Here is a 13,296-nt window from a genome sequence, read left to right as displayed (position 1 = left end):
TGCTCTCTCCTCTCCTCACTTCTCCTCTCCTCTTCTCTCCTCCTCTCCTCTCCTCTCCTCTCCTCTCCTCTCCTCTCCTCTCCTCTTCTCTCCTCCTCTCCTCTCCTCTCCTCGTCTCTCCTCGTCTCCTCTCCCTCTGCCGTGATGCTCCTGTTTGTCCACATGGTGCAGTGTGGTTTATGTGAAACCACTGTTTGAATCCTGTGTGTGTGTGTGTGTGTGTGTGTGTGTGTGTGTGTGTGTGTGTGTGTGTGTGTGTGTGTGTGTGTGTGTGTGTGTGTGTGTGTGTGTGTGTGTGTGTGTGTGTGTGTGAGTGAGAGCTATAATAGCATTTACTCTACGGAAATGCAGCATGTTTTATTATGTAGGCCTAACTTATGTTAAGAAAGCTATGGCATATGAAACTTATCGGTAGGCCTATTTGATAAATTTACTAAAACTGTAGCTGTAGTATTATATATTTGAAAATCTGATATTGGAAAAGTCAGTGCCTCACCAGCCATAAAGTTGACTGCACGTCACTGGTGTGGACAATACATTATCCCTTAGGTCTACCTTTAAATTGATGTTGTACATTTTAAAACATTTCGTCGATATTGTAGCGGTGCAAACGACTGTAGTTTTAAGTTATGAGATGGGCGCCAGCCAGGCAGCAAGACTGCCGTTACCTTTCCAAAAATGAATAAAAATCAGTGACCAACACATTAGAAATAACTCATATCAACAGAACAAATGTCTTTTCTTATGTTTAGTAGCCTAGTGCACTTTTGCAAAACCCTCTCAATTTGGAACAGCTCACATCAATGTCTGACTTAGCATTCTTGCGAATGCTGATCTTCTCGGCGCACACTTCATGGTTCCCTCTCTCTTGCTCTCTCGGCTTGTTTTTTTCCTAACAGTCTCACCCGCCATTTGAAATTAACCCCATTTTATAGACAGCACATGTAGTGCACAGGGGGTAACACTGCTATCTCACTCCGGAGGACGCAGAGGCAGTCCGTTACAATATAGTATATTTATAAAATAGGCTATAAAATAGGCCTAATGGTAAAAAAGCAGCCTGAACTAAAATGAAAAATTAATTTTTAAAAAAAGAGACACGCACTTTCTACATGGTTCGATTTTTGTTTTCATTGCATTGTGGTGGTAGGCACACAAGTTTGATAAAATATAAAAATAAAATAGGCAGACTAAACTAAACGTCTGCCCAGTTACACGAAAGGTCTGCATGGGTTGAACGTAACGTCCTTAGGTCTTCTACGAAAAATCCTCAGGTACTGCACGAAACGCCCCATGCCTTCTACGAATGGTCCCACGTTTTGTTCGAATGGTCCCCTCTCAACAATTCATTAGACGAATCGTCTCGCAACCGATGTCAACTAGTGGCTAGCATGTGTTTAGGAATGTATGCCGAGCACTGGAGAGGTGAAACTGAACTTCCTGCATCCTCATGGACCATCTCCATCCTTCACATATTCCGATAGACATGCTGTCGTGTGAAATTACTATGGGATTGCCATATTATTACTAGGTGATCTGTATGATGCCATATTTTTGAGTCCCATTATCTTTGAAATGAATAAAGAACCAAACACCAGCATTTCAGGTGTCGTTCATGACATTGCAGGCTACGTTTAGACAAGGAACTGGCCATTTTAAAACATACGTTTTTTGATATTCAATTGTTAATTTTTCAATTTATCATAATTCATATTCTGAGAGTTGTATTCCATGCTCTTTGTGACTTACACTGACTGATATAATCAATGCTGAATGTATTGTGTCCTACCCTCATATGTAAACCTTTCCTAGTCTGTTTCTCCCTTAATATTGGTGTCAGACTCACACAAATGCAGCTCTGGGGTGCTACCTTGTTACTAAACAGGCACAGCAAGTATGATTGAAATCTGTGTCGATCGGGTCCCAAAGTGTCTGATTTCACGTGAAATGACCCCAGGGTACAATGCGTGTGTGGTATAACACCTGAGTTAAGGTTTCTGATGAGCACTGAGCTTAATAATCATGTTAAAGTGGTACTACAAATCTCAATGCTACAAGCTGTATGAGGTCCTCAGTAATTACTTACTCTTTGGTGGCAGCCAATCCTTACTATCTGCTTTTCTGACTGGGAGATCATGATCTGTAGACCAATACAGACACAGACATTCACAGTAGGCTCTGCCATTTTGGCTCTGTGGTCAACAACCTTCCTCAGAAGCATGTGTTAACGACTGACATTCTATGTATCTGTGTATTAGTTTAACATAGGTCTATTTAGTGAGTCATAAGAAATACATAACGTTTTGAAGGTTTGTCAACAAAGTTTACCCAAACTGCTGCAGATATCTTACCTTCTTCCTGCTTGACAATCAAATCTAATTTCTCCTCCAGCTGTCTGTTCAGTGCAGAGACAGATTTCTGCATAGGTTGAAAGAATCTGAAGGTTTTTCTGGTCCACACAGCGTTGTATGCGTCATCTGGAATGGACACAATGTTCTGCAGAGACCATTGTTGGAAGACAAACGTGTTACCATCAATGTAATAATAAAAACATATTGAATTTATTGTGGATTTTAAGTCCATATGTTACATATTTGATTTGGCTTTTTAACATAGCACATATGAAACAAAATACACTGAACAAAATTAATTCAAATACTGACAACTATGAAATCTATCTATGTGGTCTACAGTACCTTAAGGAAATAGATTGAGTGAATGAGTCATTGCAAGCCGTTTCATCTCAGCATCTGTCCTGTTCAGCTCAGCAATCTCCTGCTCTATCTCAGCAAGCAACCTGTCACTGTCCTCTTCTGCCGTCTGTGTGGGGAACCCAACAGGAGAACACATATACATGTGACAGGCGGTTCTTCAAAGGAGGTTTTCGTTCAACTAAATGTAAGTGAAAAGCTATGTTTGTCTCTGGTCAATCTGGTCAGTCCTCACCTTGAGAGTCTCCACAGCCTTCCTCAGGTCCAGTAGCTCCTTCTCCTTCAACTGGATTATCTGATGGTATCTGTGTTGTTTCTGCGCCAACCCCTCCTTTACCATCACAAATCAAAGCAGCAAACTGTTAGATTGAACTGTAACATTTGAATCGGGCATTGTCTGTAAAATGTAACTGTTCATATCCATCTTTCATATTTCATTTCATGTTAAGATCTGATTAGTACATGAAAGAAGCACTGGCAAAGGGCCAATGTTTGTAAGGCCCTCAATAACCTTGCTGCAGGATATGCGTGTGCTGGCACGATTCGTGCATGAACGCGTTTACATGCGTATTTCATGTCAATTTTGTGGAAGTTATATACTGAATCCATACGCATGCGCTCCGTGCGATATCTTCAAAATCGCTGAGGGCAATCGTAAGAAAGACTGCACAGTTGCACGCGAGTGTTTCTAGTGAAAACAGCAATGGCGAAAACTTTCCAAGAGCGTCTCATTGAGGCAGTCGGTTCATATGCAAAATAGGGAGGCGGAGCACTCGGAGGGTCACGGGCAGCCTCAAAATGAATGGCAGTGAACGAGGAGCCCGCGTATTGAAGGATAAAACTCACTGTTTTGAACTACTAATCGTCCGGGGAAACTTCCTTCAAAGTTCACAGCCTGCCTCGTGAATTCAGGGAAATTAAATAAAAAGTGGGATAATCATACGTACATCCAGATGACCACGAGCACTTGTAGAATCCACAGTCCCCCCCTATCAGCTCAGTTTGACAGCTGTCACAACGCACCCAGCGAGCGGGGCATTCAGAGGGTACACTAGGGGCGCTGTCGAGACGAGAGCGCAGCCCATTCATTCTGAATGTAGTCTGCAGTCCTCCGTTGGCGCCCCTACAGTGCAGTACCTGGCGAGGGGAACCTCTCGTAATGGAACTTCTCCGAGAGCGTTGTGACAGCTGTCAAACTGAGCTGATAGGGGGGGACTGTGGATTCTACAAGGGCTCGTGGTCATCTGGATGTGCGTATGCTTGTCCCACTTTTTTGCTGGCTTCTCGTTCACTGCCATTCATTTTGAGGCTGCCTGTGACCCTCTGAGTGCTCCGCCTCCCTATTTTGCATATGAACCGACTGCCTCAAATGAGCTTGTCCGAAATTACCGAAATTGTGAGATCATACTTCCCCATTGCACTTTAATAAAGGAGCGTGCAAATGTAGGAGCAGTAGCAGTAGGCCTATTGTCTTCTCATCCGTCTTTTTCTGTGTTTCCAATTTCTAGATCGTAATGCTGCTCTCTCTCTCTCTGCCCTTTGGGTGATACCACCAGTATTGTGCTTTTAAAGCATGTGCAGTTGGTTGCTGGTGGTGGTGTGTGTAATTTAAGGCTCACGGCAAGCTTATCGAGGGCCTTACTTTCTTTTTTTGTTGTTTAATATTTTCCCTCATTCCTGCTTCTATGGACGTTGTTAACTTCACAACTTGCAGCTCAGAAATGTCTTAGTGCTTTTTAATGCCATGAAACAGTTAAGCTGTTTGTCACATGCTTTAATAGGATACACATGAGAAAGTACAATTAAACTGGAAAAAAACAAGTGAAATGTATACATTGTATTTCATAAAACCTAGGATATGAATAGTGACACAATATCACACAGGGTGAACAATGTCACGTTCAAGCTGTGTTTTAATGTGCTGTTTCAAGGCAAATCAGGACATTTTACTTGCATAGCGCATTTCATACACAGAAACAGTTCAATGTGCTTCACAAAAATAAAAGTAAAGGAATAAAGAAAACAAGAATCCTGATAAAATCTCCAAGGACCAGGGGCGCTGATAAAAATGTTGGGTCCCATGATGAAAGGTTCAAATGTTGGGCCCCCAAAATGACAAATTATGTTATCAGCATCCTTCCAGGGCCCTGTCAGAGCTGTTAGGCCCTTAGAATCTGTAACACCTTACCCCCCCTCGTGGCACCCATGCCAAGGACAAAACCAATGTTATGTGATTGGGCAGGTTCGACCTGTTCACGTTCCAGGCTGCAACATGGCACAAAAGAGAGAGAGAGAGAGAGAGAGAGAGAGAGAGACTCCTCCCAAACACACACTCAGTCGCAGGTGAAAGCATTAATACCTTGAATGACTTGCTTGACTTGCTTGACTTGACTCATGCCTTTATTTAACATTCTCAGGGATTCATTGAGGGTCCAACCATCTGTACTGTAGCCCCAAAATAATTCACACCGTTCCACCAGTGGAACGCGATAATAGTTATTGAAAAGTGATCCACTACACTACTCTGACATACAGTGAGGAGAATAAGTATTTGATCCCTTGCTGATTTTGTTAGTTTGCCCACTAATAAAGACATGATCATTCTATAATATTAATGATAAAATGTATTCTAATATAGAGAGACAGAATATCAAAAAGAAAATCCAGAAAATGACTTTGAAGAATATATTTTAATTGATTTGTATTCCATTGAGGAAAATAAGTATTTGACCCCTCTAGTCAAAGAAGACAAAATTACTTGGTGGCAAAGCCCTTGTTTTCTCATACAGAGGTCAGATGTTTCTTTCAGTTAAAGACAATGTTTGTGGATATATTAGAAAGGATTTTTGTCTGCTTTTCTTTGCAGATCATCTCTAAATCACTTAAGTTGTATGACTGTACCTTGCCAAATGGGAGCTTCTGTTCCCTTCACAGGATTAGTATAGGGTTAATGTTTGGAAACTGTCTAGGTCACTTCATGACCTTAATATGCTTCTGCTTGAGCTACTCCTTCGTTGCTTGGGCTGTATGTTATGGATTATTATCATATTGGGAGGCCAATCCATGACCCACCTTCAGTCTAGTGGTGGTGGGAAAGAGGTTGGCATGTAGCATTGTACAAACCCCAACTCCGATGAAGTTGGGACGTTTGGTAAACAGTGAATGAAATCAAAATGCTATCATTTTCAAAACATTCAATCTATTCATTAGATGGAGAATTGTGAAAAGACAACATATTAAGTGTTAAAACCGAGAAAAAATATTGTTTTGGGGGACATATGTACTCATTTCTAATTTGATAAATCCAACACGTCTCAAAAGAGTTGGGACGGGGATCAGTGAAAGTTAGTAAACATCCAAATAAGATAAAACAACAAAGAAGAACATTTCAAAATGAATTGTACTGACGGACAATATAGGTGTCCAGGTATAAGATCATCACAGAGAGGCTGAGTCACTCAGAATTAAAGATGGAAAGGGAATAATTAGCCTACCATAGTTATTACATACATTTTTGAATTCCCTTTGATTTACCACAATTGAGTGTATATAAGACATATTTTTGTTACTAAAATCATTGTATAGGTTCATGACATCATGAAATATATATTGGCTGTAGTCTCACTCTAATTCCTGGAGTGCTAGAGCTATTGAAAATTGACCATATTAAGAATGCTTAATGCGTGCAAATGATACAGGGGTGTAACATTCTCCTAAGCACCTGAGCTCACTTGAAATAAACCCAGAAGACATGGGAAACTGTCCTTTGCTTACAGAAGTGAGCAGAAGTTGTAGAAGTCCATTCTTTTTGACAATAATAGAGCATTGCACATCCTGTGCTACAGTGAAAATGGACCATCCAACTTGTGTTAGTGCTAGCTTCAAAAGTCAGCCTCCATGATGGCATGCGGGTGCAGTAGTGCATTGGTTAAGATGTTCTCACTCATCTGTAGAGTTAAATACAGTGCTGAATGGTATAAATGGGTTTTAAACAGCATGAAAAGCCACTCATGCATTATATTTTGAAGGGAGATCTTCGATTACTGCCACATAGTAAGGTCAAATTGCATTCTCTACTATGTTTTAACAGTTTGGCTCCATCATAAGGACCAGCAGGTGATAAAATGGTGGGTTTTTGGTCAAGACCTGTCACACTGTAAGCACTACAGAAAGGAAAACACTGCAAAACATGACAAGGAATACACCCACCATTTAAGCTGGTGAAATCATGTCCAAGATAGGAATTAACACTGTTTTTTATATAAAATCATCTCATCGGTTAATGTATTTAACTGTTAAGTGTTGTCTTTTGTTTCGTTTTTAGTCTTCCTCGACATTTGCTGCCATTTATTGTCCCCGTCCCAACTCTTTTGAGACGTGTTGGATTTATCAAATTAGAAATGAGTACATATGTCCCCCAAAACAATATTTTTTCTCGGTTTTAACACTTAATATGTTGTCTTTTCACTATTCTCCATCTAATGAATAGATTGAATGTTTTGAAAATGATAGCATTTTGATTTTATTCACTGTTTACCAAACGTCCCAACTTCATCGGAGTTGGGGTTTGTACGTTTACATGTCTCCTTCCATCCATTTCTTGACGATGTGAAGTTGTCCTGTGTCTTGGCCAGACAAACAACCTCAAAACATAATGTTACCACTTTCATTTATGATGTTGGAGAAGGTGTTGTTCTTGGGATCATAGGCAGCATTTCTCTTTCTCCAAAAACATTGAGTTGTGTTAATGCCAAACAGTTTGATTTTGGTGTCATCTGATTCCAGCACCTCCCAATCACATCCTAATCCAGTTTGATGTTCATTGGCAAACCTCAGGTGAGCCTGAACAGGTTCCTTCTGAAGCCGGGGTACCACACATGCACTGCAAGATTTTAATCCGCTGTAGTATCAAGTGTTTCCAATAGTTTTCTTAGTGATTGAGGTCCCAGCTGCCTTGAGATGATTTCCTAGCTCCTCCCATACAGTTTTAAGGTGCTTTATCTCCTTTTTTCTGGTTATTAAATTCCCACTAGGTCAAATCTTGTGTGGAACCAGAGACAGGCCTAAGATTGATGATAGATGATCATTTTGTATGTCCTAAAATTGGGTAGAAATCCACCAACAGTTTGCTCTTTAATATCCAGGAGCCCATTTCAGCCTTGTTGAGTTCTAAAATCTTGTCCCTGACATCCTTTGACAGCTTTTTGTTCTGGTCTGTCCCATGTTGGCGAGTTTAGTTTGATTGATTGACTGATTCTATGGACTGATTCTGCAGATTCAATGTGTCTTTTGTGCAGGTTACTATTAACAGGTGTGTTCAATTCAGATAACAAGTTGATTGGAAGTGCCATTTGATCTGCGGGATCAGAACTGTTAATGGTTGGCAGGGGATCAAATACTTATTTCCCTCAATTAAATATAAATCAATTATTATATATTCTTTAGAGTTCATTTCTAGATTTTCTTTTTGATATTCTGTCTCTCCACATTAGAATACATATGATCATTAACATTAAAGACTGATCATGCCTTTATTAGTGGGCAAACCAACAAAATCAGCAAGGGATCAAATACTTATTCTCCTCACTGTACAGTAGCGGTCTTTAGTAATGCACTACGACTAGGTCATTGCCATCATGGTAACTAATTTATAACTCTGTGTCTTAACGGGTTGAAACTGACAGACAATATAACATGGTATGAGCCAGTTAAGGATATGTGTGGTCTGAACAATAACCTCAAAAAGCTCAAACACAAGCATATACTGCACATACTGTACTACAGTGTAGCCTATACGTAGATTCACTTCATACATAACAGTATAAAATACCCATACAACACGCACATCACACATGACATTAAAATCAGTCGAACAAGCAGGGGCGGTTCCAGACATTTATTCTTGGAGTGGCAAAGAGGTGGCGAAATCTATTTCAGGGGGGCATGCTCCTACACTAAGGGAAAATGATAAACGCGATATAATCGACACAAACACTTATGTGATACAGTGAATCCCTTAAAGTGAAACCCTGCAACCTAAAGTTCTATGTCTGAAATGATGTCCAGCATTAAGGCTATTGGTCACAATCAGGGCTCTTAATTGGGGTGGCAAATCATATTTCTGGGGGGGGCAAATGCCACCCCCTGCCACCCCTTAGGACCGCCCCTGCGAACAAGCACATGAAAGGTTAGAGGATGCTGTGGAAAACATGTTGGTAGGTTTGATATTAAAACCCTGAACTGGTCAAAGGAAACCAAGGAGTCAAACTTAGGTGTGCACCTTATCAGGTTTTATGATAACAAGGAACTGACTGGGTGTTTTTCTTTCCTTTAGTTTTCCTCTGTCTTCTCTGGTAGCTTTTCCTACTTGCCCTCGTTCTTTTTCCTGATGAGTAATAGCATCATGTACAGTAGATCAAGTATCTTGAATAAATACACTACTCTCCAAAAGAGTTGTCGCCTATCCATCTGTTTGGAATAACAGCTAATAACCTGACTTTCAATTAATCACTTGGCTTCAGAAGTCACTCATATGAAAGCTACAACCCTCCCGAATGAAAATGTATGTACAAAAATAAATTTCATGCACCAAAGAAAGATTGACCCTTTATTGAACACAGACAGGGCAGATTTTCATAAGACAAAAGTTTTGTTGCCTATCGAACATAATGTGAAAATGAGCAGATAAGTCACTTCAAAATACTTCAAACATGCAGATCGGGTGTCATACTTAATCACTGATTCATTCACACTTTATTTATTAATTTATTTTAGTACATACATTTTCAATCGGGAGGGTTGTAGCTTTCATATGAGCGACTTCTGAAGCCAAGTGATTAATTGAAAGTCAGGTTATTAGCTGTTATTCCAAACAGATGGATAGGCGACAACTCTTTTGGAGAGTAGTGTACATTGGAGGATGGCCATCAAGAGAAGAGAAACGCTTACTGAAAGTTACTATATAGTTTTTTAACTTTTACTCCAGGAGAATTTTAAATGGGTGCTTTTACTTTTACTTTTAGTTTTAATTGATTACAATTAGGGCTGGGACTCGATTAAAATGTTTCATTAATCTATAGGCTTAGGAATTAATGAATCAAATTAGTCGCATTTTAATTGCATTTAAATATATAACTTAAGAACAGTGAGAAAAAAATCACATGATAGTTGAATAATTACAATAAATAAGCTTCATTTAAAATGTTATTTATTTTTAAATGAAGAGAGAACTCTTCTCAATTTCAGCAGGCTCTTCACCATCAGGCGTAATACTGCCCTCCACTGGTCTAATGCTAAACTATGTAGCTATATTATACTGCGATTCATTTTTTTAAATCGCGTAAATTAATTAATCGAATCGCGTGATTAATTAATCGAAATTAACGCGTTAATGTCCCAGCCCTAATTAAAATTGATCAATAGTCTAGTTTTATCTATTCTGGTGATGGTGATGCAGATGGGAGTTGTGATGGGGCTTCACCATGGTGATTATGATGATGAGGGGTACTGATGCGGACAACAGTGAGCAGACTGGAGTCTATAGCTGGAGTCTAAGCTGATGAGGATGGGTTTATGGTGGTGATGACGTTGCATCATGCTGTGAAGATGCTTGTGATATTCTGGGTTGATAGGCTAAAAGTTACTACAATGCTAGTGGAGAATCTGCAACCCCAACAGACTCATGTTGATTTAAAAATAAGGTGGTAAGGGGTTACCTTTAGTGGTGACATAATCCAAACCTAGGATTGACTTGATAAAAGTGTCCATATTTTATGTGAATTGTTAGCAATGAACGACTGACGGAATCACTGTTGCTGAACATAAGGCTTTTTTCCCCATAAAATGTGCCGTGTCGTGTTAAGCTGGTGCTATTAAACCGGTCTGGTTTGGGTTTCCATTTCAAACCGCGTTAGCTGCAGTATGGTTGGAGTTGCGCTTTTGCCGTTGTCACGTAGAATTACTTTACATAGGCTAGTTGACTTGACGTAAGGCCGACAGATAATCAACGACATCATATTTGGATACTACCACAATGTTAATTTCTGCCCTCGAGTCTAAGATCATAGTAATACAGTGTCAAACTGAAGAGCACTCCAAGAGAGCAGATCTGTTTTTATTCACTGGTGAGGACGAGCTGATGCACAGGATTCTGGGTATAAGCAGTGAAAGACTTACTGGGTAGAAAATAGGTAGCCAGGCCACCTCCTCCTGAACGGCGTGACGTTTTCCATGTGCGTTACGCCCATTTGTGGGGGAAAACAACACATTCAAGTCAATTGGTGATGTTGGGGTTTAATAAACTAAAGATACGGACCTGTAGACAAGCATTGTTCACGTGCAACATGCCGAAAACGTGTTGTGTTGCCGGCTGTTCAAAAAATAGAGCCAAACAGCCGTGGCTGAAGCATGGACTGTGTTCATTTAGACAAGCCAATGTAGCATTGTTTTCACCCATAAAGGGGCGTAACGCACATTTATGAGCAAAGTACCCAGATGGCCGTTCATGCCTATACCTTCAGCATTGTTTCAAGTCAAGCCAGGAGCACATTGTTTCTGAGCTCCGGAGAAATTGGGAACTCCACCCACTCTGTCGGGAAGCAATCAACTTAACTTTTCAAGGCAATGACATGGTTTAAGCAGAGACGTTCTATTGGAACTAAGAAAATGCACAGCCTTTTTCGGCCTTCACCGTTAGCAAATCGAGGGATGCGGGTTAACCAACCTGTTTCGGAAACGTTATTCATTATCTTCTTGGTCAGACCAATATCTCTAGCCTAGTAAACCAGCGCCACCCGCTGGATGATAAGTCGATGATAATCAGGCAAGAAAAAGGACAGTGGAAAAGAGCCAATAGATTTCCTATTGCTTCAATTGAAGCTTTAACTTCACACTGTATCAAACTCCCTGGTCTCAAAAACACTCCAAAATCAAATCCACAAACCGTGTCTTGAATTCAATGATTTTCTTGAAAATTTTCAGTGCACCATAACCAAAAGTAAAACCAGAAAAAAATGAGAATTGAAAGACACAATCTCTGACTTTTTGAAAAGAATAGGCCTAGTGGATTATATCTTAACACATAGAAAAATGACAAAGATGAATAAAAGTGGCTTTAGCCTAGCCTTTTGGGAAACAGTGTTTCATTTTCTCTACAACAACAGACTCAACAAATATTTCACAAGGTGCATCTTAAAAAAATAATGGTATGAGACACAAAATATCTTATAGCATAAATTACCAACATGAAATTGAAAAATATTTATACAAGCCCAACTTACCTTTTTAAGGCTCCACTCTGCTGCAGCTATGACTGTGTCATGGCCTTTATGATCTTCAATCATGCAAAGATAGCAGATGCAACTTTGGTCGGTGCGACAGACTATGTCCAAAACCCTGTTATGAAGAGGGCAAATCCTCTCTTGTAGCTGGGCTGTGGGATCAATCATGGTGTGAGGTCTTTTAACATGTTCATTGTGAGACTTTAAATGCATTTCACAGTATGACTTGAGGCAATCCAGACAGGACTTGACAGCTTTGAGTTTCCTCCTGGGGCAAACATCACAATCCACAGAAGCTTGGAGACGGGTGCTATTGAACTTATCCACCATTTCAGTAATCAGTGGGTTTCTGTGCAAGACTGGTCTAGAAGGGAAATTGTGCTTGCACAGAGGGCACAGCTATATTTTCTTTTCCAGTCCTCCTGATCCCAGCAGCCATTAATGCACCTCATACAGAAATTATGTCCACAGGGAATCGCCACTGGATCCTTCAACAGCTCCAGACAGACTGGGCAAGTAAAGGACTCGTCCTCCTGAGAACACACAGACGCCATGTTGTCGCTTCTCCGGACACCTAATGCACACTGGAGCAGCAGCAGAGTGACTGGCGACTTCCTCAGAGTATGGAGGAGGAGCCCAAGGAGGGTGGGGTGTTAACTGCCACCTGTCCTCTGTTATCTGTCTGTGAGTTTTTTTTTTTTGTCATGGGACTGATGCATACAATATGTTATTGAGGCACGTCCAACAAGCTTCCCATATGGCATTATGCATTCCCATGTGTTGACGTAAAATAACAACAACAATGTGAAGAAATAACATGCAATAGCTCTCCTCCATACCACAACAACACCTGAGCATTCTGGAGTAGACAACAAATAAAGTTTTTAGACTTTATTATGTTCATTCAGTCTTCATTAAGTTAATACACAATCATAATTATTCACTTGAGAACACATTTATCTTTTTTCCTCCCTTTATGTGCATTTCACCATGCCCACCCGTGAATAAACGAAATAAAGTGCATCAGACAAGTCATAATCATTAGACAAAAATATTAATAAGTAATTAGTGGTGGGCCGTTATCGGCGTTAACGTGCTGCGATAATGTGAGACTCTTGTCGCGCGATAAAGAAAATATCGCACGTTAATCTATTCTCAAAATATAGGTTTGGAGTTTGGGTATGCACGTCACCATAGCGTTTAATTGACAGACGCTTTCAGACTGCGCTCCAGTCGCTTCTCCTCTCTCCACCTGTTGTTTCAGCAGACCTAAATATGAAGTGTTTGCATGCTGAAAACATTAATTC

General features: G+C 40.2%; 1 protein-coding gene across 1 annotated transcript; it reads right to left on the bottom strand.

Annotated features, from left to right (window-relative positions):
* Nucleotides 1-319: 319 nt before the first annotated feature.
* LOC134444051 (tripartite motif-containing protein 29-like) lies at nucleotides 320-12,645 on the bottom strand. Its single transcript, XM_063193524.1, has 5 exons — nucleotides 11,990-12,645; nucleotides 2,947-3,042; nucleotides 2,697-2,820; nucleotides 2,352-2,496; nucleotides 320-2,140 (listed from the first exon to the last, which is right to left on the bottom strand). Exons 1-3 carry the CDS (start codon nucleotides 12,317-12,319, stop codon nucleotides 2,698-2,700), a joined length of 549 nt encoding a protein of 182 aa, XP_063049594.1. The 5' UTR covers nucleotides 12,320-12,645; the 3' UTR covers nucleotides 320-2,140; nucleotides 2,352-2,496; nucleotide 2,697.
* Between the last annotated feature and the right edge of the window lie 651 nt (nucleotides 12,646-13,296).

The sequence above is a fragment of the Engraulis encrasicolus genome, unplaced genomic scaffold (assembly GCF_034702125.1).
Source record: "Engraulis encrasicolus isolate BLACKSEA-1 unplaced genomic scaffold, IST_EnEncr_1.0 scaffold_43_np1212, whole genome shotgun sequence".
Taxonomy (NCBI): domain Eukaryota; kingdom Metazoa; phylum Chordata; class Actinopteri; order Clupeiformes; family Engraulidae; genus Engraulis; species Engraulis encrasicolus.
This window is presented reverse-complemented; position numbering and strand designations above follow the sequence as displayed.

Coding starts and splice junctions, on each gene's coding strand:
- LOC134444051 (XM_063193524.1), bottom strand. CDS start 12,319: ATGGTGGATAAGTTCAATAGCACCCGTCTCCAAGCTTCTGTGGATTGT. Junction 3,043..11,989: donor CAGAGTGGAGCCTTAAAAAG/GTAAGTTGGGCT, acceptor GTGATGGTAAAG/GAGGGGTTGGCGCAGAAACA. Junction 2,821..2,946: donor AGGCTGTGGAGACTCTCAAG/GTGAGGACTGAC, acceptor TTCCCCACACAG/ACGGCAGAAGAGGACAGTGA.